At 39.1% G+C, this 23,840-nt stretch overlaps 9 protein-coding genes across 9 annotated transcripts; 5 read left to right on the forward strand and 4 right to left on the reverse strand.

Moving 5' to 3' along the window:
* Positions 1 to 289: 289 nt before the first annotated feature.
* On the forward strand, positions 290 to 714 carry HG535_0E02720 (synaptobrevin family protein; the record flags this gene model as incomplete). Its single annotated transcript, XM_037289020.1, has 2 exons — positions 290 to 370; positions 466 to 714. 2 exons carry the CDS (start codon positions 290 to 292, stop codon positions 712 to 714), a joined length of 330 nt encoding a protein of 109 aa, XP_037144915.1.
* A 275-nt stretch (positions 715 to 989) lies between these two features.
* Positions 990 to 5,756, reverse strand: HG535_0E02730 (myosin family protein; the record flags this gene model as incomplete). Its single annotated transcript, XM_037289021.1, has 1 exon — positions 990 to 5,756. One exon carries the CDS (start codon positions 5,754 to 5,756, stop codon positions 990 to 992), a length of 4,767 nt encoding a protein of 1,588 aa, XP_037144916.1.
* Positions 5,757 to 6,440: 684 nt separating this feature from the next.
* HG535_0E02740 (uncharacterized protein) lies at positions 6,441 to 8,099 on the forward strand (the record flags this gene model as incomplete). The annotated part of the gene is made up of 1 exon (XM_037289022.1): positions 6,441 to 8,099. One exon carries the CDS (start codon positions 6,441 to 6,443, stop codon positions 8,097 to 8,099), a length of 1,659 nt encoding a protein of 552 aa, XP_037144917.1.
* Positions 8,100 to 8,267: 168 nt separating this feature from the next.
* Positions 8,268 to 9,114, forward strand: SAW1 (DNA-binding protein SAW1; the record flags this gene model as incomplete). Its single annotated transcript, XM_037289023.1, has 2 exons — positions 8,268 to 8,278; positions 8,349 to 9,114. The coding sequence occupies 2 exons, from the start codon at positions 8,268 to 8,270 to the stop codon at positions 9,112 to 9,114; spliced, it is 777 nt and encodes a 258-aa protein (XP_037144918.1).
* A 326-nt stretch (positions 9,115 to 9,440) lies between these two features.
* Positions 9,441 to 10,826, forward strand: PRO2 (glutamate-5-semialdehyde dehydrogenase; the record flags this gene model as incomplete). The annotated part of the gene is made up of 1 exon (XM_037289024.1): positions 9,441 to 10,826. The coding sequence occupies one exon, from the start codon at positions 9,441 to 9,443 to the stop codon at positions 10,824 to 10,826; it is 1,386 nt and encodes a 461-aa protein (XP_037144919.1).
* Positions 10,827 to 10,883: 57 nt separating this feature from the next.
* On the reverse strand, positions 10,884 to 14,897 carry DRS2 (aminophospholipid-translocating P4-type ATPase DRS2; the record flags this gene model as incomplete). Its single annotated transcript, XM_037289025.1, has 1 exon — positions 10,884 to 14,897. The coding sequence occupies one exon, from the start codon at positions 14,895 to 14,897 to the stop codon at positions 10,884 to 10,886; it is 4,014 nt and encodes a 1,337-aa protein (XP_037144920.1).
* Positions 14,898 to 15,343: 446 nt separating this feature from the next.
* On the reverse strand, positions 15,344 to 16,267 carry MAK16 (ribosome biosynthesis protein MAK16; the record flags this gene model as incomplete). Its single annotated transcript, XM_037289026.1, has 1 exon — positions 15,344 to 16,267. One exon carries the CDS (start codon positions 16,265 to 16,267, stop codon positions 15,344 to 15,346), a length of 924 nt encoding a protein of 307 aa, XP_037144921.1.
* A 239-nt stretch (positions 16,268 to 16,506) lies between these two features.
* Positions 16,507 to 20,622, reverse strand: LTE1 (mitotic regulator LTE1; the record flags this gene model as incomplete). Its single annotated transcript, XM_037289027.1, has 1 exon — positions 16,507 to 20,622. The coding sequence occupies one exon, from the start codon at positions 20,620 to 20,622 to the stop codon at positions 16,507 to 16,509; it is 4,116 nt and encodes a 1,371-aa protein (XP_037144922.1).
* Positions 20,623 to 21,557: 935 nt separating this feature from the next.
* On the forward strand, positions 21,558 to 23,840 carry LDB19 (Ldb19p; the record flags this gene model as incomplete). The annotated part of the gene is made up of 1 exon (XM_037289028.1): positions 21,558 to 23,840. One exon carries the CDS (start codon positions 21,558 to 21,560, stop codon positions 23,838 to 23,840), a length of 2,283 nt encoding a protein of 760 aa, XP_037144923.1.

Here is a 23,840-nt window from a genome sequence, read left to right on the forward strand (position 1 = left end):
CCAAAGATCAGTAAAACACATTGAAAACTTGAGTTTAAGTCAGTATATTCGTATTATTCCGCCTTTTCTGACGGAACGTACGCTGTGACACTGTCGCTGCCACTGAGGCGTAAAGACCGATCACAATGAAACACCAATAAAAAGAGAAAAGTAGTATGTATAATCATCGATAGGACGCGAGATACCAGACGGTGATTAATCCTTGTTTCAGTGATCATTGGAATCTACTGTAACTCTAACTGAACAGTGTTGCAAGCGCTTAAGTGATCAAAAAATATAGAGATTTGTGATGTCTTCTTCAGTGCCATACGATCCGTACATTCCACCTGAGGAGCCAGCTTCTCAGTCGAAGGCTGCTGCTTTAAAAGCTGTATGTATACTACTTTCTGACTTTTTATGAAATATTGGGCAGAAGAGTGCTCTATGAGTTGATTATGTACGTGTTTTACTAACATTCCTTTGTAGGAGATTGATGATACTGTGGGGATAATGAGAGACAATATCAACAAGGTCGCAGAACGTGGTGAAAGGCTTACTTCAATAGAGGACAAGGCTGATAACTTGGCCGTATCGGCTCAGGGGTTTAAAAGAGGTGCAAATCGAGTAAGAAAGCAAATGTGGTGGAAGGATTTGAAGATGAGGTTGTGTCTTGTACTTGTTGTTATTATTCTTCTAGTAGTTATTATTGTTCCAATAGCTGTTCATTTCAGTTGATTCTTTCAGTCCTGTATACTTGAACTGATGTCTTATTCAGGCATATGTTTGCGCTCTCATTTGAAGAATAAACGATATCACAATAAAGGTGATTTTTGAAAGTAATTATATAAGTAGGCTTTTAGTTTTTTTGATGGGATTTTATAATTGTGTTTTAATGAAATGTAAAATTCAATAGTGGAACGTAAAATACTATGGTAGTTTCTTTTTATTTAGGCTAGCCATAAATTAATAAGTGATAAATTTAAATACCCATATACTCATGCAATCTATTATTATGCTGTCTTTCCATTAGAATCCATTATGGAATTTGATTCCTGTACGGTGACTTGTTCGGTGACTAGTTCGACAACACGTCTCGTCTTCGGTAAGTTTAGCCAAGCTGGAATATATGCTTCAATTTTGCGGAATTGTCTAGTTTCAACGTTGGCAAACGGATCGTCGAATGGGCCAGTCTCCTGCTTCAAGAAAATATCTTCACTATGCACTTTTGATTTACCATCGGATGATAATGATGCTCCCTGTTTGACCTTTTCCGAAAAATAGTTCAAAAGCTCTGCAGACACTGGTGTTTCATAATCAGCTATAGTATACTGAGACATTAGTTTGTGTAATTGGGCAGGTTTCAAACTGGTACAAATGTCGCAAGCAATTTTCATATCTTCCAAATTTTTCTTCCTCAATTGTAAAAGTTTCGAAGTTTGAACCAAATGTTCCAAACAATCAGGACCTTCTGGTAAGCAATGAGATTTACACCATTCTTCCAATCTTGTAATGTTGTAATTCAATTGTAAACCACGCTTCCAAGACAAAAAGTTTCTTCTCATAATTAAATCATTGAAGCAAATTGCATCAATATAGTTCAACAATGTCAAGATTGTATCTCGATAAATTTCTTGTTCAACATGGAAAGATTTCATGCACCAATAAATGTTATTGAAGAACGTCAAAATATCATCCATTGTGTATTGTGGAGTTGATGCAAAAAAGCCAGAGAGAAACTTACTTGGTTCATTTTTGAAACCGGGTAAAGATTCAGATACAATAACAGCTGGAATAGCTTTCTTTAATAAATTCTTTTGAAGCTTTTTGAGCCATATATTATAAACATTGTAGCTTAAAGTCTCGAAATCCTCCCGTAATTCGGTCACTAGAAGAACGTACTCTTTATACTCTTCCTGAGTTAATCCGCTGTTGTAGGACTCATCATTTATGATTGATTCTTGAGCGAAAATAATGAAAGAGTATAATTCACGAACATTTGTTAGCCAGAAAACACCTCCTGGAATAACGTTGTCACCTTTTAAAGATTGAACTACCTTTTGAATCGTTGTTAAAGATTCTGCTAAAAATCCTTCACTTTGTTTGGTTAGTCCTAATCTCCACATATCGCTTAAAATAATAATTAATATTCTTGCTGGATATAAAACTTCTCTCTCACTCAGTTTAGTTGCCACACCAGAATCTGGGAATTGACAGCCTTTTAACAAGCCTTCAGTAATTTCAGTGTTTAGGTCTCTTGTATCTTCAAGCAGTCTGTATAGTTCATCATTAATTTGTGACAAAGTGGTCATAGTAGACTTTGTCTCCGGTTCAATACCAAGTCCGGTAACTGGAGGTGGGTTTCCATAACCGTTCATTGACACTAAATTAGGCATTTGTGAGGGTGATCCATTACCACTAATTATACTGTCATTCACGCTTAATCTATTCGCACTTTTGGTAGGTGTTTGAACACCGAATGCCATACCTGACTTGAATGAGCTACGTAAACGTGATATCTCTTCTTTCAGAGAGCTAACCTCATGCTGTAAATCGTTATTCTGCATGCTTGCCTCTGTCAATTTAACATTTGTAGTCTTCAATTCCTCTAGTTTTTGAGCTACCTCATCTTTAAGTAGCTTGTGCTTCGCAGATAAATCAGTAATCTCGGCCTTTGCTTCCTCAAGCTCAGTATTTGCTAGATCCAGTTGATCTTCAACTTCTTTATAACGAGTATCGTGTTCTAAGTCTTTCCCCTCGAGATCCTTTGCATGCGCATTCTTTTGAATTTCTAACTCCTTGCGTAACTCTGCGGTAGATGCAATAGCAGTCTGGAGTTCTTCAATACGTGCACCCATTGTCTTATTTTCTTTAATCTTTAGAGCCAAATTTTGAGTCAGCTCAATAACTTTATTCTCCAATTTATAGCCAACTTCCTTTAAGTGATTGACAGATTTAGCTTCGCTTTTCAATTTTTTCAGCTTGGCTTGTGCAAACCTTCTTCTAATCAATGATTGAACAGTCACAGTATCTTTCTTTGACTTTAATAAAGCCTTCCTTGGATAAAATGATCTGATTCTACTTTGAATGGAAACTGCAGCGTCAAATTCTCTTTGACTTTGTAAACATTTCAAGGTTAACTGTTGTCTTACGATTGACTGAATCATTATTATGCTGTTTAAGGTATTCATAGCTTTTGCACGTTCACGGTGGGATCTGTATAGTGTTTGAATCAACAATGCAGCATCATTCATTAATCCTCTATGAACTTTTTGACGAATTGCATATGCTTTTGAGATGGCGTGAGTTAGTTTAATTGATTTGATGATTTCTAAGTACTTTTCACGGTAATATTTTGCTCTTATCTTTTTTTGAATTAGAACACTGGATTTATGTATCTTATCAGATCTTAACTTTTCAAAATATGCTAGCATTCCAGCTTTGAAAAAAATTTTAGTATTACCAATTTGGTATTTTTCTTTATCAGTAACAGTAGCTTGTAAAATTTTACGACAAATATCAATAACGCTTTGTTCACTTGATCCTTCTTCATTCAAAATTTCAAACCACTCATCAGAATCTATCAAGATATAGTATCTTAAAACAAATTCGCTAAATGTCCATCTCGACGGGAACCCAGCACACGAAATTCTAATAGTTTCCAAAACACCACATGCACGTAATTGGGAAAGTACCATTAGATTATCAAATTTCCAAGGTTCCTTTTCACTATTTGGTTTGATGCAACGAATGTAGTGAACATTTGTTGAATTAATAGTGTCCATCAATTCGATTAATGATTGCTTGAACATGGAACCTAATGTTGGTTTCCTTTGGACTGTTCTCGTTGGACCACTTTTTTTCAGTTGTTCCTGTTGTGCCTTTTTAGCCTCTTCAACTTTTGATGCAGTGTCTTCCATTGTTTGAATAATATTCTGTAAAGTAACATTTACTGAAGCTTTCAAGACTTCTAAATGACCATCAGAAACTGTATCTCTGTTTTTCTCAATGAAGCCTTCTACATCGTAGGTAACATCATGAGCATAATGACTAACAACAAATTTTGTTTGACCAAATCTTGGTTTTGAGAAAACTTTATTAGTAGGTGGCTTATCCAACGTTTGATATAATTTTTGTGTCCACGATTCATCAGAACCTGCTGGTAATCTACTTTCTTCATCTAATAATGATAGAACACCCAATTTATTTTCAATTAAATCAATACATGGTTGATTATCATTAAATTCAATGAAAGACCACTCGATTTCTTCTTTAACGTATTCTTCTTGTTCTAATTTGAAAACATGTTGATTGAACTCTTGCTGTAATTTTTCATTGGCGTAATTGATGCAGAATTGTTCGAATGAATTTTTCTCAAAATGTTCAAAACCATAAATATCCAAAACACCAATGAATGAACTGATCTGATCTGCAACTTTTGGATTACAAAGTACTGTATTGATATTATCTACTAACCAATCAAACAATGCAGAATAAATGAATTTTGCAACAGAATCCCTTGCAACAATTGCTTGATTGTAATTCAAATTTGAAATGATCTTTTCAGATCTAGTAGTAATTTGTTTCTTTGTAATCCACTTGGCAAAAGTGTAAGAGTCAACACCCAATAATTCACATGCAATTTTTAAATTACGATCATCAGATGATAAAGATGCATCGTTTCTTGTCTTTTTAATTTCAACATTACCAATATGTAAAAGTGCTGCCAGGATTTTAAAAATTTCCTTTTGAGTATCTTCTGTGACACCGACTAAAGTCAATGCGTCAATAGTAATTTTGTATTCAGCAGCGTCATCAACACCATTGATCTTTGTTTCACCACCTTGATTCATATAAAAAAAATCACTTGCTTCAGTTAAATGTAATTCATCTTTTACTTCTTTTGATAAACCTGCTAATAATTGATAAAAAATATGATAGTTTCTTTCCATCTGTGGTTGATAAACTAATCTTGAGCGTTCTAAAAGATAAGTTCTAATTCTTGCACCAATAATGGATGTATTATCATCAAATAAAATTTCAAGATATTTACCAAATCTTGATGAGTTATCATTTCTTGTTGTCTTTGCGTTACCAAATGCTTCCATAATCGGATTTGTAGCTAAAATTTTTTGCTCAGTCTCTGACATTTCGCTTTGATGTTGAGCATTATCTACCGCATAAGAATTCTCTTCTTCCACAGATGCAAAATATCTCATGATGTATTTGGCGGAAACTGTTTTGCCTGCACCTGATTCACCACTAACAACAATTGTTTGATTTTGCTTATCATTTTTCATCATTCTATATGCTTCTTCTGCAATCGCAAAAAGATGGGGTTCCAATTCTTCTCTGTTCTTACCAGCATACGCTTGAATCATGTCTTGAGAATAAAGCTGATCAACACGGTCAAATGGATTAGTCGCGATCAAAACTATTCCAGAATAGGTATATATGTTGAGCTGTGCGTATCTCTGTTTGATCGCATGCAAAACCGCCGGCTCATTCAAATACGACAGCGATGTCAAATCCTCTGTGGCTTCAAGAATCGGTGGGTTACGCAATTGCGGCTGCTTGTCGCTTGTTTCGTTGCCACTCCCGTTCCCATTCCCGTTGCTACTCGAGAGTGGATTTGTTTCTATTGGCACCACAGACCCATCTTCTAAAGTCAGCTCCAAAAAATGTTTACCGTTTTTCACCTCAAACTTTGAAATTTCGCCACCAACCCATCCTTCGGCCTCATCGGGATACCAGCATCTGGTCCCTACCTCGAAAGACATTCACAAAAGTTTTTGTGCTCTGTGCTCTGTGCTCTGTCCTTTGCACCCTGTTCTCTCAGTCGATGCAGAAATATATAAGCAGACCGCCAGTGTTCCCTTAAAAGATCAACTAGTTTGGTCACTAAAGCTTCACTGCTTCGATGCTTTGTCTCCTATTATATCCTATCACACAGCCGCCGAACCAATGAAGGCACTTAACTCAATTATATCTCAAATTTCTCGAGATGGACCACAAATACCGAAGATAACACTTGTTTTCATCATCTTCTTGCCCAGATCATTTCGATCGTTTCGCGTTAAAGTTTGTTTTGTTTCAAGAAAACCAAAACGAGAGAACAAATCCGTGAGACATGATCTTCTCTCAGGAGGGTAACATAATCCAGGAGATGCCGGGTAACTATAAAAGACGGGTAACCATCTTGAAGCCCTAAGTTCTGAGCACGTGCCCTGACGCTGCCCTAATTCAGATGCCCTCGTTTTAGATTTTAGCCCTAGTCCTTTACGCCCTACACGATCTACTGCTCCCCGTTGGCACAATAGAAAGGTTTGTATTTATATGTGACAAACTTTATCAGTCAAATAACGAAAAATGGATTTAGCTCAATAAAGAGGTCTATCTGACCTATCTGACCTATCTGACCTCGATCTTCTGTGTGCTTGAGACAAAGTTTAGCAGGTAGATTAATGGATTTGCTTGTGGACAGAATAGAAAATCCGGGACAACGACGTAAAACGTCGCTGAAGTTCCCGCAAGAAACTCCGAATGTTGGTAGACAACCTGGAGGAAGTCAACCTTTTGAAGAAGGCAGTAGGCGTAAACCAGATGTGGTGACAGGCATTTCAAAAAATGCCATGGACCGGCAGCAACCAGATGGAGAGGTTCGAAGGGTCAGTGTGCCGGTGATTTCTGTAAACGACAAGCCCGTCAATCGAGGGACGAGAGCGACAGAGAAAAGGGCAGGTTCTGTGGCTGGGAACTTCGCTCAACCCAATAGAAGGCCTTCCCACCACATGACCCCGCGAACTGGAGCCAACGGGGATTATACCACAGCTTCAGCCGGCATGTTTTCAGATTGTATGTTTGGTGAAACTGGTCACAAGCCGACTCCTTCGGTGCTGTCAAAGCGTTCAAACAGATCAGAGTCAACATCTTCCTCTTCAGCATCTTCATCCTCCTCCATACACACACATGGTGGACACAAGTCAGATTACAAAACCGAGCAGTCTAAAAGGATGCCTACCGTTGCCACAGAAGTGGCGTCTCAAGCTCCAAGTAGTTTGCAGGTTGAAGCAGCGCTGAATAGATACTCGTTTCATAACAGAAATCCAAACCCAAATCCAAAACTGCACAAGGGAAAACAAGGATCATTTTCCACACCAACAAGCAACGATGGCAAACGTCTTGTTAATCAGTTTCTTCGATCAATGGATGTTGCGCCGAATGCATCCGGATTCCACTTCGGTAAACCAGACAAAATCACCGAATTTTCAGCGAATGAGCAATCTTTGTCTGCAAATACAACAGATTTTGACCTGCCAACAAATGGTTCTTTACAGAACTTACTCTATCGAGATTTGGACTCTTTGAGGAGAAATAAAAACAAACAGCAACAAGTACCGAGATCACCCTATGGACAAGGTCAAGCACCTTCATCCTCAGAAACATCATCACAATTCGCATTGTATAACCAGGGTACCCCTGGTTCATCGTCTAATTCATTTGATACGCCAACGCACTCTACATCGGTAAATGAGTCTGAAAAGTCTGTGGCAATGAAGAGAAATGGTAGTCTTAGCAACGGCGTTTTCCTCAATTACAATGAGGTCGACTATTACAGACGGCACATCGGGTCAGAACTGCACAAATTTGAAGAGATACTAAAGCATAACTTGAAAACGGTTATAATGAAAAATGAACATGACATGGAAAAAAACTTGTCAAATTTTGATTTGTTAACAGCAGAATTATCAAGACTAAAAAACAGAGCAAGTGCTTTACATGATCAAATAGCAAACAACGACCTTGTTAAGCTACGAAAAGATTTTGAAAAAAATGATAAGGATTCCTTTTTAGAAGTGCTTACAACATCCACAAACTCAAACGCAGAGAAATTAGAGGAGCTCGAGAAGAGGATTAATATTTGTAAGCAAAAACTTTTCCAACAAAGAGACACTTTACGAAAGCTGGAAGGATTGCTGACATTGGAGGATTCACTTTTGGATTCAAAAAAAACGTCAAATGTAGCCTACAGATATAGATATATTGTTATCGATATAGGAGTTATGGCGGCTTTAATTGGATTTTCCCTTCTCGTCAAATGGCTCTTTTGGAACCATTATTAGTAGTCATTATGTAAAATAGATTTTATGTTTTTTTCTCTCTCCCCGGATCCCAATTGGCATTGATATGGTGAAAATCGCACACAAATAATGAGCTAAAAGTGAAACAGTTAAATCTTAGAAAACCTTGTATAGATATTTGTTGCATCGTAGTGTAATATCCAATTTGTTATGGGACCAACGTACGTGATAAAAATTTTTCTTGTTGCTACCTCCATTCCTCACAAAACTAACTAATACTTTTCAATAAAGTGTTGCTACGATCAAGGTTGCTGAAAATATTGTGCTGCCACTGAGGGTTTTCGTCAATCGGAAGCAACTGCTACAGAATAATACGCGGGATAATTCTTTCCATACGCCTCTTTTATCTAGTAATTCGATAGTATATATTAAATCACCAGCTACTAGGATTTACCTATCGAATCATGATATGCACAATTTGTGCACTGAGATAACAACTGACATCTTTCTGATCCTCTATGAGCTATCCTCTCCCAAATTTATCGATGGCGTACTGAAAAATGTGCGCATTGGTCAAACTCTCGATTTTCAAAAGGACGTAATGGAGAAACTTAACACAGATAGTTATGAAGGGCTATTGACAACCCATATACAAAGTCTCACAAGAGTTGCAAAATCCAAAGTCAAATTGCATTTCAAGAAAAACTGGGAACTTGATATTTTCATAAACAGTCTGAAAAAACTTGCCGATATGAGATCGGCACTGCTTCTGAAGGAATGCGGCTCTGTGGTGCCAGCACCGAGAATTTATTCGAGGCGAAGGGTATTGCTGACAGAGACCATTAGCACTGGTGAACCTATCTTGGCTCAAGAGGAGGACCCATCACCTATTGGCGCCGGTACGGCAACTGCGATAGAGACAGCACCTGTGATAGATGAGGACAAGAAACCAAGTTTGACATTTAGGTATCGGACCGTGGCATCTCTCAGTGATTGCATAGACGTACATGTTCTTCAAAGACCGAAGAGAAGAAGAGATCCTCCTGTAGGTCCATGAATAGCCTTGAGACGCTGTTTTATGATCCATAACGAATATGTTGCCAATAGTTAATCGCAGTCTTTTGAAGGTTTAGTAATTACAAGAAGTACACAATCGCTAACTGAATATTGTGAGAGCTAAATATTTTACACGGCGATACTCGAAAGGCCGAGCATTTCTCCGTATGTTCAGTGATATCAGTTTTTTGATTGAATTGATTAGTATTATCGTCTTTTTTGACGATTTGAGTTGTGATTTTTCAGCTCTGAGTTATCGCTTGCCATAAAAAAAAACATTAGACCAATTTTAATAGTCATAGTTCTACTTATGCTACCACAACGTCTATGAAGACTTTAAGGATGTCATCTTACGAAGAAATTGCTAAGAACGCACGTCTGGCAGGCAATATATTGAAAACAATTTCCAATAGCGACCGCTCCAAAATTCTTTACAAGGTTCACGATGGCCTAAAGGAAAATTCAGCAGCAATCGAAGCAGCTAATCGTCTGGATCTTCAAATTTCCAAGAACAATGGACTATCTGAATCGCTAGTAAAGAGACTGGATCTGTTTAAGGGGGACAAGTTCGAAACTATGTTACAAGGTATTAAAGATGTGGCCGACCTCGAGGACCCTGTGGGAAAAATTAAAATGGCGCGCGAACTTGATGATGGATTGACTCTTTATCAACTTACAGCACCAGTCGGTGTGATTTTGGTTATTTTTGAATCTCGTCCAGAAGTGATTGCAAACATAACTGCGCTTGCAATCAAATCCGGAAATGCCGGAATTTTAAAAGGCGGCAGAGAATCAGTAAATACATTTAGAGAAATGGCTCGCATCATTAATTCAACGATAGCCAAGTTTGAGAAGGAAACCGGTGTTCCAGAAGGTGCAGTTCAGTTAATTGAGACAAGAGACGATGTTTCGAACTTGTTGATGCAAGACCAGTATATTGATTTAGTCATTCCTCGTGGTTCCAACGCCCTTGTCAAACAAATCAAATCGTCAACAAAAATCCCTGTGTTAGGGCATGCCGATGGTATTTGCTCCATTTATCTAGATGAGGAGGCCGATTTGGAAAAAGCCAAGAGGATCACTCTTGATGCAAAAACAAACTATCCTGCTGGCTGTAATGCAGTGGAGACTTTATTAATAAATAAGAAGTTTCCAAACTGGTATGAAGTGCTACTGAATTTAAGCAACGAAGGCGATGTGACAGTTCATGTCACAGAAGAAGTAAAAGATGCTTATGTTTCCAAATTGAAGGAGTTGAATAAATATAGTGCAAAAATTGCATCCAAAACTGTAGATATAAACGAAGAACAAGATTTTGACGGCGAATTTTTGTCTCTTGACTGTGCCGTTAAATTTGTTTCATCAACACAAAATGCTATTGACCACATAAATACCCACTCCTCTAAACACACTGATGCCATCATAACAGAGAATGAGCATGACGCCGAGCTTTTCTTGAAAGGTGTCGATTCCTCCGGTGTCTACTGGAATGCATCGACCAGGTTTGCTGATGGTTTCAGATACGGTTTTGGAACAGAAGTTGGGATTTCTACTTCGAAAATTCATGCTCGTGGACCTGTTGGTTTAGACGGTCTTGTTACCTATCAATACCAACTTCGCGGAAATGGACAAGTTGCAAGTGATTATCTGGGTGCTGGTGGTAAGAAAGCATTTGTTCATAAGGATCTAGATATTAAAAATATTACCTTATGATATGTTACATAACAATGTATTTTACAAACTTTTGCTTTGTGTAGTGCAATGAAATGCTCATGACCTGAACGGGTTGTCCTGTTGAACCGAGTCGAATGCAATTTGCCCTGAACCATCATCAGGGAAGGGATCAGAGGATATATTGACGTAGTTTTCGTCGCCGAAAGGATCAGCGGATGCATCCTGTAACTCCCCATAAATACCTCTTTTTTGAGTAGTATCGTACATTCTAATGATTTTCTCTTGTCCACCTTCCTCACTCTGAGAGAAGGCGAAGCCACGCTGCTTTTTCATTCGTTGGACCTGTCTCACTTTTCGTATAGCACTCTGAAATTGCTGAACATGAGGTCTATTATCCGTGATGTTGAATTTCTGCATCTCTTGAACGACATGGTAAGGCTGCGGTACATACATTCTTCTGTAGTACTTCCATACAAAATCTCTTATCAGTGCAAAAGTGGATAGCACAAGTACCATGAGCCAGAACGTTGCAGAGCTATATGTGTGTGAGACTACACCATAGTATTCTCTTGATATATTAGCGTGAGGGAAAATGGATGCGTAAATGGGGAAGAAAACAATCCAAAACACGAATGATCCAGGAATGGCTAATAGAGTAAATTTAGTCCATTGATTTGTTATTAGTGCTGCCTTACCAAGAACGATCAAGATGCTTGTGGTATATATCGACACACCCCATGACCAGTGGTCTGCAATCTCCCCATTTTTATTCAACGCAATTCCATAACGATAAAATAAAACTGAGCCTATGAACGTTACTCCAGAGTGATAGAACCCATTAATAATCCAACCCCAAAATATTTTGACAGAGAAAAACTGCCCCGTTTGACCAAGTTTGTATAGCTGAGGGTAGCGTTCCAGAAGCCTGCTGCTCACAAATTGGTCGAATACACCAATGACAAATGGGGGAAGGACAGTGAAAAACAAATTATAGAAAGTAAGGGTCCAAGATTCCATTATTGATTGACCGGAGAAGGCATTAGCGAATACATACCAGAATTGAGTCATGTATAAGGCGATATTCTTGTAGAACGAGTATAGAATTGCCACGGATATTCTTTGATAAGACCAAGCACCATGTACCAATAATAGTTTCTTCAAAAATTTGAACTGGCCAATGGCAAAATCAGCAGAGCGAGCTGCTTGCATACCTTCCATTCCACTAATACCCACGCCTACATGTGCTGCTTGAATCATGCTCACATCGTTAGCACCGTCTCCAATCGCCATCAGAAGGCACGAGGTTTTTCTTTTCACCATCTTTACAACCAATGCCTTCTGTAGCGGAGAAACACGGCAACAGATCACCGCTTTGCACATTTTTGCTATCTCCAGGAAGTGGTCCTCAAGATCAGGTTCTAGAGCGAAGCCCAAAGACACACCATCTATAACAAGCGCCAAAGTGTTTATATCCTGCTCAGAGATTTGATGCTTATGGAAAGCACTAATTTTCTCAATCATATTTTCCTTTGTTCCTTCTCGACTGTTCTCATTGATAATGAGTAAGTTCATATCTTCGCTTAGCAGCCTGCAACTCATACCGATATTTATCGCAGTTTCCTGCCTATCACCAGTTAAAACCCATATTTTGATCCCTGCCTCTTGTAGCGTTTTAATGGCCTCAGGAACGCCATCTTGTAACTTGTCTTCGATAGCAGTTGCTCCTAGCAGGAACAGGTCTTTTTCAATTAGTTCTGCGGCATCATCTAATTTCTCACCTCTGTTATCCATTGAAGTGGCTGCTATATTGTGTATCTTGCTCCATTCAGAATATTCTTCCTCCGAAATATCTCTCATCGCTAAACACAAAGTTCTCAACCCATCGGAGGCGTAATCCTCAAGATGTCTGAGTGTTGCTTCAGTATATGGATTATATTCTTTATCCAATCGTTCCATGATCACCGTGTCAGCACCCTTACAGAGTAACTTTATACCTCCATCAGGAAACCTGAATATTGCGCTCATCCTTTTTCTAGTTGAATTAAATTCGCATATATTTAATAATTGATAAACCTGCTCTTCTCCTGTCTCTTCAATTAAAATTGTGACAGAATTTGGTTTACGAATGATAAATTTATAGCCGAGGTCAGCTCCTCCCTGGACAAGAGCCCCTTCATCAGGAGATGCTGCTTGATATTTTATGCTACCATCACTTTTAAACTCAGGTATGACAGTATGACAGGCAGAAAGCAAAATGAGAAAATCTTCAATAATGACAGATTCGTCATTGGTCGGATCATTAAGATTTCTTTGCAACTCCTCAAAATTTCTATATCCAACTTCCACGCCATCTTCCATGTTCGCTCCTTTATCTTCGGGAATTTTTTCAATATAGCAACGTCCTGCTATAGAGCAAGACTTGAACTCCATTATGTTTCTCGTTAAAGTGCCTGTTTTGTCGCTAAAAAGATACTCAATTTGCCCTAACTCCTCCACTAGGGACGATGTTCGCACAACTGTAGGTGTATCTGTTGCTTCGTAATACAAATCTAAATCAGAGCTGATCATAAAGGCCTGGTAATACTTGATCAATTCCACGGTGACAAACAGCGAGATTGGCACCAAGTTTGAAAATAAAATCCAAAAGGTAAGTAAATCTTTGAAAAATAAACCCACTTTGTTCGTACCCTCGAGATACAAATAAGATAAATTTTTAGCACCAGCTGTACTCATTATTACGTTACCAATGGAGGATATCAAAGATAAAATAATAAGAACACCAAATAAAGCAGCAATTTGCAAATTAATGATTCTCTCAACGGCCGTCCTTTTAATTGGTGTTGCGGTTGCGTTTCTCATTAATTTTGTTTCATGCCCTGTAAATATGACCATACCAAAAATCCATGAAGTATTTCTTAAAGTGGCCCCTCTTAAAATCATTTGATCCGGTGTTAGTGGAATCTCTTGACCATTCAAAGACATGGTTCCTTCATATGTGTATAAACTAGAATTCGGCTGTTCTGAGAGCACTTTTCCGTGAACATCTTTAAGTGCTCGATAATCGATGAACCTACACGTTTCAGGTTTTGCTTGTTTGATCTTCAAATTGGTTTCACCGTCCAGGTTAGCTGTTTCTATGTAGCACAATCCCTCAGGCTCTGATGAAGACAAAACGATCAAGTCAGCTGGAATAGCTTCTTCTGACTTCACCTTTATAACATCACCAACACGGATATCAATCCATCTTCTGAGTATAAAATTGCCTTCGACTTCCGAATAAATTTCAGTTTTGGAGTTATTCAATTCGTTATCAGAACTAACTCTTTTAATATCCTCCACGCACTCTTTGATCGCAGACACAATAAGTACTACCAGCAGAGTGCCTACTGTTGTGTATCTGTTCGTCGGAGAAACGTGTGGTACTTGTTGAATACAGGATGTGAATAGAAAGAATAGGTTAGCGTACTTTGAGAATTCTTGAAAGAAAAATTTCGGTAAAAATGTGGCGGCATTGTATTTTGTGGTCGATATATGATTGTCTCCATAGCCCTGAGAAGAATTAGTCGCTCTATCGTTCATATAAATGATTCTGGGGCCACCCATATCACTATCTGCAGAGCCTCCTTTTCGTAATATATAATGATTGAAAAGGTATTTAATGTTAAACCTTTTTCTGGACGTCTCATAATTGTCACCGTTTTGAACAGCATCATAATCTGTCATTTCAAAACTCTGGTAATCTTTCTTTTTTGCAATTCCAGGCGTCCCTCGCATTCTACTCATGAGTCTTGAAAAGAAACCGGGATTCCCTTGCATCCTTGCGTCTGTTATTCCACCTTCCCTTGTCAGGCCAAGTCTGTTGGAGCTCCAATCAAGCGAATTTTCGTTTCCAAAGGGATCATTAACTAGATCATTTTCGATACTGTCATCTCGAGAAAAGTCAACAATCTCTTGGGTCAAGTCCAGGTTGTGGTGTGCACTTGTACTATTTGTTTCCACTCCGCCACCCGTTTGATGTCGCTGGTTATGACTTCCAGGTTCTTCATCAAAAAAATCAACATCAAATAGGGACTCTTCGTCCAAATTTTTACTTAAAAGCGGATTTACCATTTCACACGTATCAATTAATACAAGCTAAAAAGAAATCCACTTTAGTGTTCGTGAGTTAATGCGTCAGTCTTGTCTTAACTTTGAATAACGTTTCCATTTTATGGTTAGTATCAGAAACCCGAACTTAATTGAAATCCACCATATGAGAATTTGTCACGTGCAATAAACATGCTTGGAGGAATATAAGCAATTATTCATCTGAAGTAATTCCAATCGATTGTTTAGAGATTCGCTACTAACTATACGGTAATATTGGTCTACGATCTCCAGCAGTGCGGACTGAAATCTTTAGAAAAAAATAATGAGTGAAATACTAGTAATATATAAGCTTAAAGAAGCCAGATATAGGTCGAGCATCGTATTGTCCTACCCCTTGTTTGCGCTATTTTACAGAATGAAGTGCGGTTTGATAAATATACAGATCAGGCATACTCCGGTGAGGGCATTTAATGAACCAATTCTTGAGCAGCAGGTTGAGCATGCTCTTCTTCGTATTCAATTTCGACTTTAGGACGCCTTCTTGCAGCTGTAGTTTTTCTTCTCTTCTTTGAATGTTTATCGTCTTCATCGCTATTATCGCTGTCATCATCGCTATCCTCACTGTCGTCTTCACTGTCATCCTTATCCGAGGTAGAACCCTCCAACCATTTTTGTAGATCTTCTACATCAACGAGATCCTCATCTCCATCATCCTCAACATATTCAACTTCTCCGTCTTCACTTTCCATATCCGACTCGTCTTCATCCCATTCCTCCTCTTCATCCTCATGTAGTTCATTTTCATTCTCCATATGACCCATAACTTTCTTCCAGATTTTCTCGTCGACGTTTAGCGGTTTGTCACCGTATGCACCACTCTTCAGTCTATTCAGTAACTCCTTTTCAATGGCTTTTTCGATCTTTGCCGCTACCAATGCCTTTCTTTCTCTGTTTTCTTCTCTTCTCTTTACTTTTGGGGCGATACCAACATAATGTCTTTCTTCCTCTCTCAAAGCCATACGTCTCTCAGTAATAGAAACTTGGACGAGTTTTGTTAATCTTTGTTTACATTTGTGAATTAAAAATTTGTTCCAGTACAATAGATGGTCATCAATTTGTTTCAAGGCTTTTGAATAATTTTTTGATAACTTGATTCGTTCCCAAAGCTTGGCGGGTGTATGAGCTCTTTCCGCTGTCTTCATATACAGGTATAGTCTCCCATCAATGCTTTTCACTGTAGCATACTTTGCATTGGCCAATGGACAAGCTTTTCTGCTGCAAAAACCTGTCACATTATACTCATTCCGGCAAAATGTCTGCGCTTTGTCAGTGGTTAGCTTATAGGAACAAAACTGATTATTGATTAGCTGCCAAATTATATCGTCAGACATTTTCTTATGTGATACGTAGCAACTTTAGAAATATCTATACGGATTGCAATTTCTCGGGATTGCTAAACTTCTTCTTTTAGAGATTGACTTCATGTCATCTCATCGCATCCCATCGCATTCCAAAAAATTTTTCAAATAATAAAAAAAAAACTTTTACCCGGTGCTATATAAGTACACATTAAAAGCCTTCTATGAAAGCTGGATGAAGGACTATACAAGAATGAATATGGTGGTTTGGGTCAATGATTCTCCAGGTTTCTCTTGTTTGCGAGATATGTGAGCTCTTCGGTGCTTAAAGCAGATAGATAGACGCACTTACTGAGCAATTCGTTATCCACAGTGAACTCGTAAAACTTGGACCACTGTACTATTTGAATGAAGTTCTTCACAATTTGAACATTGGTATCAAACTTATTGTAGTTTACAACTTTTTTGTCAACAAACCATGTTCTTTTCTCAGAGTTGAGGGACAAGTCGGACAAGTAAACCACTATAAAGGGAATGCAGCCTGTTATAGGATTAATGTTATTCAGTAGCTTTCTGATTGTGCAGTAATTTCTATCTAGGGACGGAATATGCCTCAAGCCCTCCCAAGTGAGCAAATCACCTGGCTCTATAAGTCTCCAGGCGTCTGCAAACTTCTGGACGACTGTTGAGCTCAATGCAAGAACAATTTCCATCAACGTGTTGTAATTCTGAAACACACGACAATGTTCTGCAACATGAATGAATCTTTGAATGGTATTCCTTTTCAGTTTTATATCTGATGTCAGAGCAATTTCGGATATAATCCAGTCTACAGTGAGATTGAATCTCGCAATAGCCAAATCTATGCCAGATAGAGTCTCATTTTGCATCAATAATTGCAGCCAGCTTGTGACATGGGGGGGGCTGTATGCTAGATTAAGATTGAGTAGCTCGTTCCAGTCAATTTCACCAAGTAGTTCTCTTTCGATCAAAGTCATTTGCTGAGCTACCGAAAGAGAATCATACATCAGTATAAATGGCACATGCTCTTCACTGTTGGTTACTAATAATCGGGGGTCACGATTTTCATATCCGTTCAGTAGTTCTGTTATCTTTTTAGGATCTGCAAAGGCATTATTATTCAACACTTGTCTATCATTAATAGGGGTGAAAGGGATATTGATCATGGTTTGCCGTCTTCTCTCGATTAAAAGTGATCTTCGTTTATCGGCAGGACTAGTTGGCAGAACAGCCAATTCTGAAATGCCCAATATATCAACTTCCTTGGCCAGAGCAGAGGCTATTGAACTTGCGTTTCTCTTTTTTCCATCTTCATCAGTGTCTTTTTCATAAAGTCCTTCTAGTTTCATCAAAGCTACGTTTACTGGATCGTCATGGACAGAATCATCAGGCAGATTTGCGATGTCCACAATATTTTCACGGTTTATAACTTTTTGTTTTCCATTTACATTTCCTACTAGTGTCCCGTTTTCTGCTGGTAGTGTATTATTTACAGATGTAAGATTTTCTTGCGGCACATGATCTTTTTCTTCGGAGCTGGTTTTTTTTGATTGTTCTGATACCTCTTCTGTATCTTCCTTCTTCAGGAATTTGTCCTTTAGTTCTTCCACGTTCTTGGCAGGGGATGCCATGTCAGCACTGTCACTGTCTGGCGAAAACAGATATTTGTTGCTTAGACCCGATTGAACTACATCATCACAATTGAGATCATTTTCATTAGCATTTAAAAAATTTAATGATGAATCTTCATATAATTCCTGATTAAGAATAGGATTCAATTTACTCGAAATATTATTATAACCTGTTCCCTGTCCGGACTCATTGTTATCAGAATCAATATCCGTCATTTCGGTAGATATTGACGCTCCATCATCTACTGATTTCATACTAGGTTTTTTACTCAGACCAATATGAGGAGCTTGTTGGTCATTGTGTTTTCTAGGACTGTTCTGTTTAGAATTGAAGAGAATATCAGTATTTACACTTGCGGCACATGATATCCTCAAGGAGATCTTTTTTTCCAGTTCAAGAATTTCAAGCTCATTTTTCAAAAGTTCATTGTCTTTTTCGATATAGTCCGAATCTCTTTTCATTATTTCGACAGGCGATTTCGAAGCACTAGGAAGCCTGCTTAATCTTGAGTTTTTATTTTGAATTAGACTTATCCTCCCACTCGCGAGAGCTTTGCTTCGCGTTTTCATCCTTGGTGTTGATACGGTATTCTCGTGTTCGAACTCCCTGGTTGTAACGAAGGAGGAATTCGTAGCCATGCTCCAGCAATTCCGGTCACGGTCCGCCTCCTTTCTATCTTCAAAAGTAAATTCACGTAAATTGGATTGTGCCAATTTTCGTTTGATAGGAAAGTCATTTTCGTCAGAGGAATCGATTTGTGATGAATGTGCATTAAACTCTTTCTCTGAAAATTTTGAGAGTTCAGAATCATACGATATGGAAGAAATAAATGAATCTCGTTGATCATTACCGTTTGTATTTAGTTCGTAAACATTAGGCAGTACTTGCTTTAAGGGTGATGCTTTATTTGAGGGCTGAAGAGGTGCCCTTTTAGAAGGAGTAACGCTTAGAACGGGCTCTGAAGTGCTGGTTTGGCTGAATTTTTTGCATCCGTTATTGTCGTGAAAAATTAATCTCTGAGGTCCATCGGTTTCCTGTCGTAATACATCATCCTTATAATTGTATTGACTCACTAGACTAAACCTAGAATGACTGTGCATGGCAGTAGTAATCAAGCTTTGCACTTTTCGGCGCTCTAGCGCGGCGTAAGAAGGAGACAGGGCTCCGCTGGGCGGTTGCTGCTTGCGATGTTGATCTAGTGTTTTAGAGAGTGATACAACTGAATTTGCAATCGAGCTGACAGTTTGATACAGATTCAAATTATCAACGGCGCTAAAACCAACTTGAAAACCATCCAAAGGACTCACAGTATCTGTTTTACCTCCTGTTTGAGACACAGGAACTTGATGATAAGGAACTGTATCTTGAACTTCTTTTATGAGCTCTTTTTCCATAGAAACAAGATATTCGACTTCTTCAATCGTTCTTGCGCTTAGAATATCAAATTTCGAATGAACCAGATTCATTAGTTCTATGTTTTCCTGTTCTCTATTTTCTAAAGATGTAATAGATATCACATACTTGACAAAATTATCCATTTCTGGCTTTGAATATCCATTTTTGATTCGTTCAGCCTTAGGTTGTGATTGGTTGAGTCCAAAACTTGAATGATTTCTTCTCCACTTTGAGAGTAGTCCTACGGCACCTCGGTGTCTCGGTTGCTTTTTATCCGTACTTTTTTTGACTATGTTTTGTGAGCTGAAATTTTCACTGGTTTCTGGCATTGTTTCGATATTTTCAGGTAATTTCAATATCAGTTCCACTTTTCTGGCGGGGGTTGGCGGCATTAGTTTATCAACGCCTGGTGATTCAGGGCATTTGAGATCTTTTATCGCGTGTGAGACATTTGTTATCTTTGAGATATGATTCCCTAATGACTTGAATTCAACAGAACCTGAATTTACTTTTTCAGCTTCGGAAGAAGGCAATCTCTCGATTTCATTCTTGGCATTGGAATTATCACGTGGAAATAGCATCATGGACCCAGTTCTATGCTTATTTATGCTTTTAGATTTCGGCTGAGCGTAAGACTCTGCAAATTTGAATAGCTCGGTGTTCTTGAAGAGAGACAAAACACTTTGATTTCTGAATGACGGACTCGAAGCACCATGTTTTGCGTATGAGCTGAGTTGACTATCTCTTTTTCGTACATCTTCGAGTTGCGAATAATCACATATCTGATATTCAACCCATTCATCATCATTGCCGATCATGGCGGGTTCCTCAAGGTCGATATTAGTCCATGTGTTCTCCATGCATTGCACCCACGCCTTCTTCATATTTATGATTGTGCTCTTGGTGACTGTCGGGCTTGCGGTACATGGCTCATTTAAAAACTTAATGATCCTTAACCTTAACTCAACATGCGACAGAAAATCCTGAATGAAATAGTTCAAAATCCAGTGCCTTAAGAGCACAAACGTTCTTACCAGCGCAATTCTTCCAATCTTGGCCCTTTCCGCTCCAGAAGAGGTCACTTCCTTGGCGCACCAACGAAACCGCATGATCAGTAAATCAGACAACTCCATCGATGACATAAAATTTCTGTAAACAAGGAACAGATCTGACAGAGCGCTATAATCGACGTCCCCCATCGGCGATGATAGGTGGATAATTAGCGCCACAAGGTCCGCTTTCAACACGATTTTTCCGGACGTCGATCCACCACTCTCTCCAAAACTAATGACCTTGTCCGACGGAACCGGATAATAGTCTTCATCATTGAAGATGTCCATGATTTCTCAGCCAGCGATATATCCTTGTCTGTGTTTGAAGATAGAGCAGAAACAGATATCTACAAACCCAATCCCGACAAATAACTCAATTAACTGGTATCCTCTCCTCACAATCGCGGATTGGCACTGCTCGAGCAATTACGATGCCACAATTCCCCTTTAACGTTAACTATAACCTTCTCCGGCCTGCTAACGTTTTCATCTCCATTAGCCAATATGTAGAAAGAGAGGGAAGGGATACGCGAAAAAAAAAAAAAAATGGAAAAAACAAACAGTCTTCATGTCATTTTATACTAAGAGTAGTTGATTTACTGACGCCAGCTGAAATGACAGCGTCACAACAAATGATAGAACTGCTCTGCATAAGCTGTTTCTCGTGGCTATCTATGCACCATACTATTCCTGGAGTGTGCAACGCGATACGGTGTTTTCATGCCCCTCAGGTACGTTGCATTTGGAAATACAGAATCTGCACATTCAACGATAGCGTGAGCAGTTGTTCAGCTAACCTTTCAGCGAGAGAGGGGACAGCTGGACAATGGCATTGTTAGTGTAGCCGTCACTTTATCTCGAGAGCGTTACTAGGCCACAGCTGTGTATTTATAGGCCCTTCTGATGTTCACGGTGTGACAGTGTCGCTTTCGACGTATCTATATGTTACCCGCCTTGTACAACTTTTCGCATTATACCGAGAGGCTTCCATGATTTTACAAAGATCCCTCTCGTGAATGAATGAAAAAATGCAGCAGGTTAGTCTGTTTTACTGTTTTTATATACGCATCTGTGTGTTTTTCTAGTGGGTAATCGTCAGTGTGAGGCTGCATCACTCTAGTATTTTGTCCGTTTTGCAGGTGTTCAAATTATAATTCAGTTTCTTGCTAAAATTGCGAGGAAACATTTGGGTATACTGATAGTGACGAGATTTAGAAAACACTATGGGGCTCTCGAAACTCGTTTCATACCACTCTTCTTCTCATAAGCCTGTAACTAGCGGGTCTGATTCGCACCTCTCCTCGGCAGACCGACCTATAGAGTTATCACTAGAGATCGAATCGCCGCCATGTGTTTTATACGGTTCGCCCACAGAATCTAGTGGATGTCTACTGAGTGGACTGTTGACTCTTAACATCAAGGACCCCTATGAAACGGAACAGAAAGCGGATTTGTTGACCCCGGTGGTTAGCAAGGAGTCTAAGAGGAAAAGCACTTTGCAGTCTACTTTGAGCACAACGTTTTCGCACCTGTCTATAAACTCTCCTACTGTGTCACCGGTTCAGTCCTCGACTAATCTAAAAATCATGGGAGGATACACAAAAGTTACTATTACAAAAGTTTCGTTAACCCTTGTTCAAAAGGTGCAGTACGGTAAGCCTTTTTTGCCAGATTTGCCTTCCGTACAGGCATGTATGAATTGCAAATGCATGACTAAGGATATGAAAAGCTGGGATATTGAAAATGCATCCACTGATCTGAATGTTGGAAAGCACTCTTTCCCATTTTCTTATTTGATTCCTGGCAATACCCCTGCAACAGCCTTTTTAGGTTCGAATTCAGGAACACATATAGAGTATGAGTTGGTAGCTGTCGCAACTTACAAGGACCCTAGGCGTGGATGCAGCTCTCACTTGAAAGATCAGTTATTACAGTTGTCAATGCCTATTCGTATCACAAGAAGTACTCCACGAACTCCTGATAAAACTTCTCTGAGAGTATTTCCACCAACCGAACTAACAGCTACTGCAGTACTACCGAATGTCATTTACCCAAAATCAACATTTCCATTGGAGATGAAGATCGATGGTATTTCTTCTGTTGATAGGAGGTGGCGAATGCGGAAACTGGGATGGAGAATTGAAGAAGTCACACGTGTTAGATCTCATGTTTGCGACATGCACATTCATGAATTAAAAAATTTAGAAAAGACCGTTGAGGCAAAAGAGGCAAAATCCTCTAAGAAGTCAACTAGGGCCAAAGGATACGGAGATGCTGGACCTCTAGTCAGATTATCTGTTACTTCCGCTGAGAATAATCCCCTACGACAGTTGAGCAGTAATCCAGAACGAAATGCTGCATCACAGGCTCAGGAGGACACTGAAAATGATCCTAATGAAGATGACAACGATTTTATTCATCCCAGTGACTATGCATTACGACAGGAGATACAAACACAGCAGCAGCATCTGATGCAACGGCAAATTGATGAGGAGCTAAAGAATACCATCAAGCTTTTTACAGAGGAAAATCGAATAATCGCACGAGGAGAAATGAAAAGTCGATGGAAAAGTGATTTTGATAACCATGGGCAAGTTGAATTGATCACTGATATTGATTGTATGTCCTTGAATTCCGGTGTTACGAATCCTCTCACTCGAGCAACTACGGAAACTCCTCCTTTAGACGCAATAAAGCAAAACATTAATGTCGCATGCGACATACAGGATCCAACTCTTGGAATTTACGTTACTCACATTTTGGTAGTTGAAGTGGTGGTTGCAGAGGAATCCCTGCAATATGCAAATGGTCAACCCATAAAAAAGACATCTGGATCATCAACTGAACATTCCAGCGGTAAATCTGGCAGTAGCTCTCCTGTTCAGTCTGGTGTGGACCAGAGATTGGCAGAGCTTTCTCCAATGTTAGCCAATAGGAATACTGCTAGAGTAAGACCAGCATTTTCTGACGATTTGACTCCTACAAATTCAAGAAGCAGTGCAAAATCGAATGGCAGTGGTAAACAACTAAGTGGCAACCGGGGTTCAAGGATAATCAGTGTCCCTACAGGCTCAGCCAGAGTTCTAAGAATGCAATTTAGATTAAATTTCACAGAGAGATCTGGACTAGGTATTTCGTGGGATGAAGAAGTTCCTCCTATCTATCAAGATGTCCAACTTCTTTCACCACCAAGTTATGAGAACAGCATAACGAAAACTTCTATATCGGCTATTTCTCTACCGGAATATGGAAGTTCAGCGGAGCAACACCAAGATAATTACGCCACAATATCATCTCAGATCATCCCTCCACCAGCTGCGCATTACCACAATTCTTCTTCTTCTTTGCGGGGGCTTACTGCTGTACATTCACCTACCTTAGACAGTGTGATAAGTATTCAAGGGAATGTGCCTTACCATGATAACGTTTTGACACCTCATGCGACAAGAGATATAGGAATCAGAAGTGTTTCTGAGTTGCTCGATACCGATAGGATTACTCAGTGA

The sequence above is a fragment of the Zygotorulaspora mrakii genome, chromosome 5 (genome assembly GCF_013402915.1).
Source record: "Zygotorulaspora mrakii chromosome 5, complete sequence".
In the NCBI taxonomy this organism is placed as follows: domain Eukaryota; kingdom Fungi; phylum Ascomycota; class Saccharomycetes; order Saccharomycetales; family Saccharomycetaceae; genus Zygotorulaspora; species Zygotorulaspora mrakii.